Source organism: Otolemur garnettii, unplaced genomic scaffold (assembly GCF_000181295.1).
Source record: "Otolemur garnettii isolate 467f Iridium unplaced genomic scaffold, OtoGar3 scaffold00022, whole genome shotgun sequence".
In the NCBI taxonomy this organism is placed as follows: domain Eukaryota; kingdom Metazoa; phylum Chordata; class Mammalia; order Primates; family Galagidae; genus Otolemur; species Otolemur garnettii.
Genome location: NW_003852417.1, coordinates 18,706,678 through 18,708,592, shown reverse-complemented (window position 1 = coordinate 18,708,592; position 1,915 = coordinate 18,706,678). Strand labels below are relative to the sequence as shown.

Below are 1,915 nucleotides of genomic sequence, written 5' to 3'. Positions count from 1 at the left end.
AGGCTCTGTCTCAAAAAAAAAAAAAAAAAAAAAAGAAAGAGTTCATACAGACAAAATAATTAGCTAAGTCATCTTCAAACCAACTTTTAAGAAATCAAAGCCAAATACTTAGTTTAATATAAGGATGTACTGGGAGCAGACTAACAAATCTAAAACAAGTTTTAAAAAAGAGAAATACTCACTTTGACTTGCTCTTGGCAACTTTTTTGCAGACAGGAAAGGTCGAAAAATAAAAATATAAATTTATTATCTTTCTTATGCAAAGTTCATGTAAATGTTAGTAACATCCAAAAACATTTAACTAATTAAGTACGCCATGAGTTGTCAAATAACTGCTCCCTCATTATTAGGGATCCCATTAGGATTTTACAGAAGATAAAAAGAACCAATCAGACTAACACAATTCTGGATGTAGTAACTTGCCCAATCTCATTTCAAGTGGACTGGCTACCTTTTAAATCATTTTAAAGTAATATCTGCTCCATTCTTTCCTCTCCTACGGAGCAAATATTTGCATCGGAACAAACTTCGTGTGGTAAGTTAATCTTTGCAAACTGCAACTACCATCACTTCAATTTAACCGGGAGGTCAGCCAGGTTCAAGGAAGGATCCTGACTCGGGAGCAAGAGGGCATCTTTAATCGCCCAGCTGAATCTGGGGCCATTCACTGCCCCTCTCGGGAGCAGTTTCCTCATCTTAAGAGTGAGAAATGGGTGGGCTAGAAATTCTGAGGTCCTTCCCAGTTTGGATGTCCAGTAATTCAGCTGACACATCCCAAAGAAGGGCTGGACCAGTGCCCCACAAATCCCGACCAAACCCCAAGAGCCTGGAAACCCCAACAGAAGCCAAACACCGCAGGAGCCTACACGCCGGCGCACCAGGCGCGCCGCGGGGCATGCCGGACGCTGTAGTCCTGGAGGCCTAGGAAGTTCGCAAAGCAGCTTCCTGGTCGGTTCGCACATTCCGCAACATCCCGGGGCCCGCCTGCCACGGCTCCCCGCCCTCGCTGTGGCTCCTGCCGCCGCCTTCAGCCACACTTACAGAAAACCGAGGAGAGAAACATGGTGACTGCCCCTGTGAAACTTCCGTAACAAGTCCCAATGTGCCCCAACAAACAACCCCTTCCGGGGCATGGGCCGGTTCCGGAAGACGATGTCTGGCTGTTGCCCGAAGCCACGCCCTCCGCCTGGAACCAGCAAATCGCCTGGCTTTTTTAGCCTTTGTCTTGACAGAGGTTGAAATCCCCTGTTAGCGTTCAGGTTTTGTGCCCCAGGCCCTGTCTCTTGTTCCTACTTCAGTTTTAGGTGCTTCCACACTTATTTCATTAAGTAATCGTAAACACCTGCCTTAGAGTCGCAGGAACTATATGTTGTACAATGGCCGCTGCGGCTTTTCAGGCCCCCACATAGTACCTTAAAATGTTGCCCCACGGACCCAATTCCATCTGGGCCTGGTTAAGCCCTACTTTCAGTCTCTTTGGAGTTAGGAATCCCGAGTATCCCCCATTTCTTAACTATCTGTTGGGTTTCTAGAAGACTAGGACGCTGTGCATCTCGTTCCAGTGCCTGACTGTGGGAGCTGAATAATTGAGATTTGGAGCACCTGTGTAGCTTCCTTAATATCACAAAACTAGGAAGTGACAGAGCCAGAATTCAAACCTAGATTTTGCCTTCCCCCGTAAACATTTAGACCTACCACTTGCCATTGATAATTCTTAAGGCCTCAAAGGAACCTGGGCCCCTGCAACACTAGGAACCTAACTGGTAACTTCACTTCTCAAATAATGATCAAGGCTTTTGAATTTTTTTCTAATCTCTGGTTTGATCTATATAATAACTCTTACAGACATGAGGAATAAGATCTGATTTCATGGATTGTGTTCACTGAAAGTAAATAAAAAAAATTTTTTTTTTTT

At 44.7% G+C, this 1,915-nt stretch overlaps 1 protein-coding gene across 1 annotated transcript in view; it reads right to left on the bottom strand.

Moving 5' to 3' along the window:
* Nucleotides 1-1,397, bottom strand: part of MRPL33 (mitochondrial ribosomal protein L33) — an 8,544-nt gene extending 7,147 nt beyond the window's left edge. The window contains exons 1-2 of the mRNA XM_023511843.1: nucleotides 1,042-1,397; nucleotides 183-201 (exon numbers count right to left, since the gene is read on the bottom strand). Of these exons, the coding sequence (XP_023367611.1) occupies nucleotides 183-201; nucleotides 1,042-1,063 (41 nt within the window). The 5' untranslated portion in view covers nucleotides 1,064-1,397. The remainder of the gene's footprint in view (nucleotides 1-182; nucleotides 202-1,041) is intronic.
* Nucleotides 1,398-1,915: the final 518 nt, after the last annotated feature.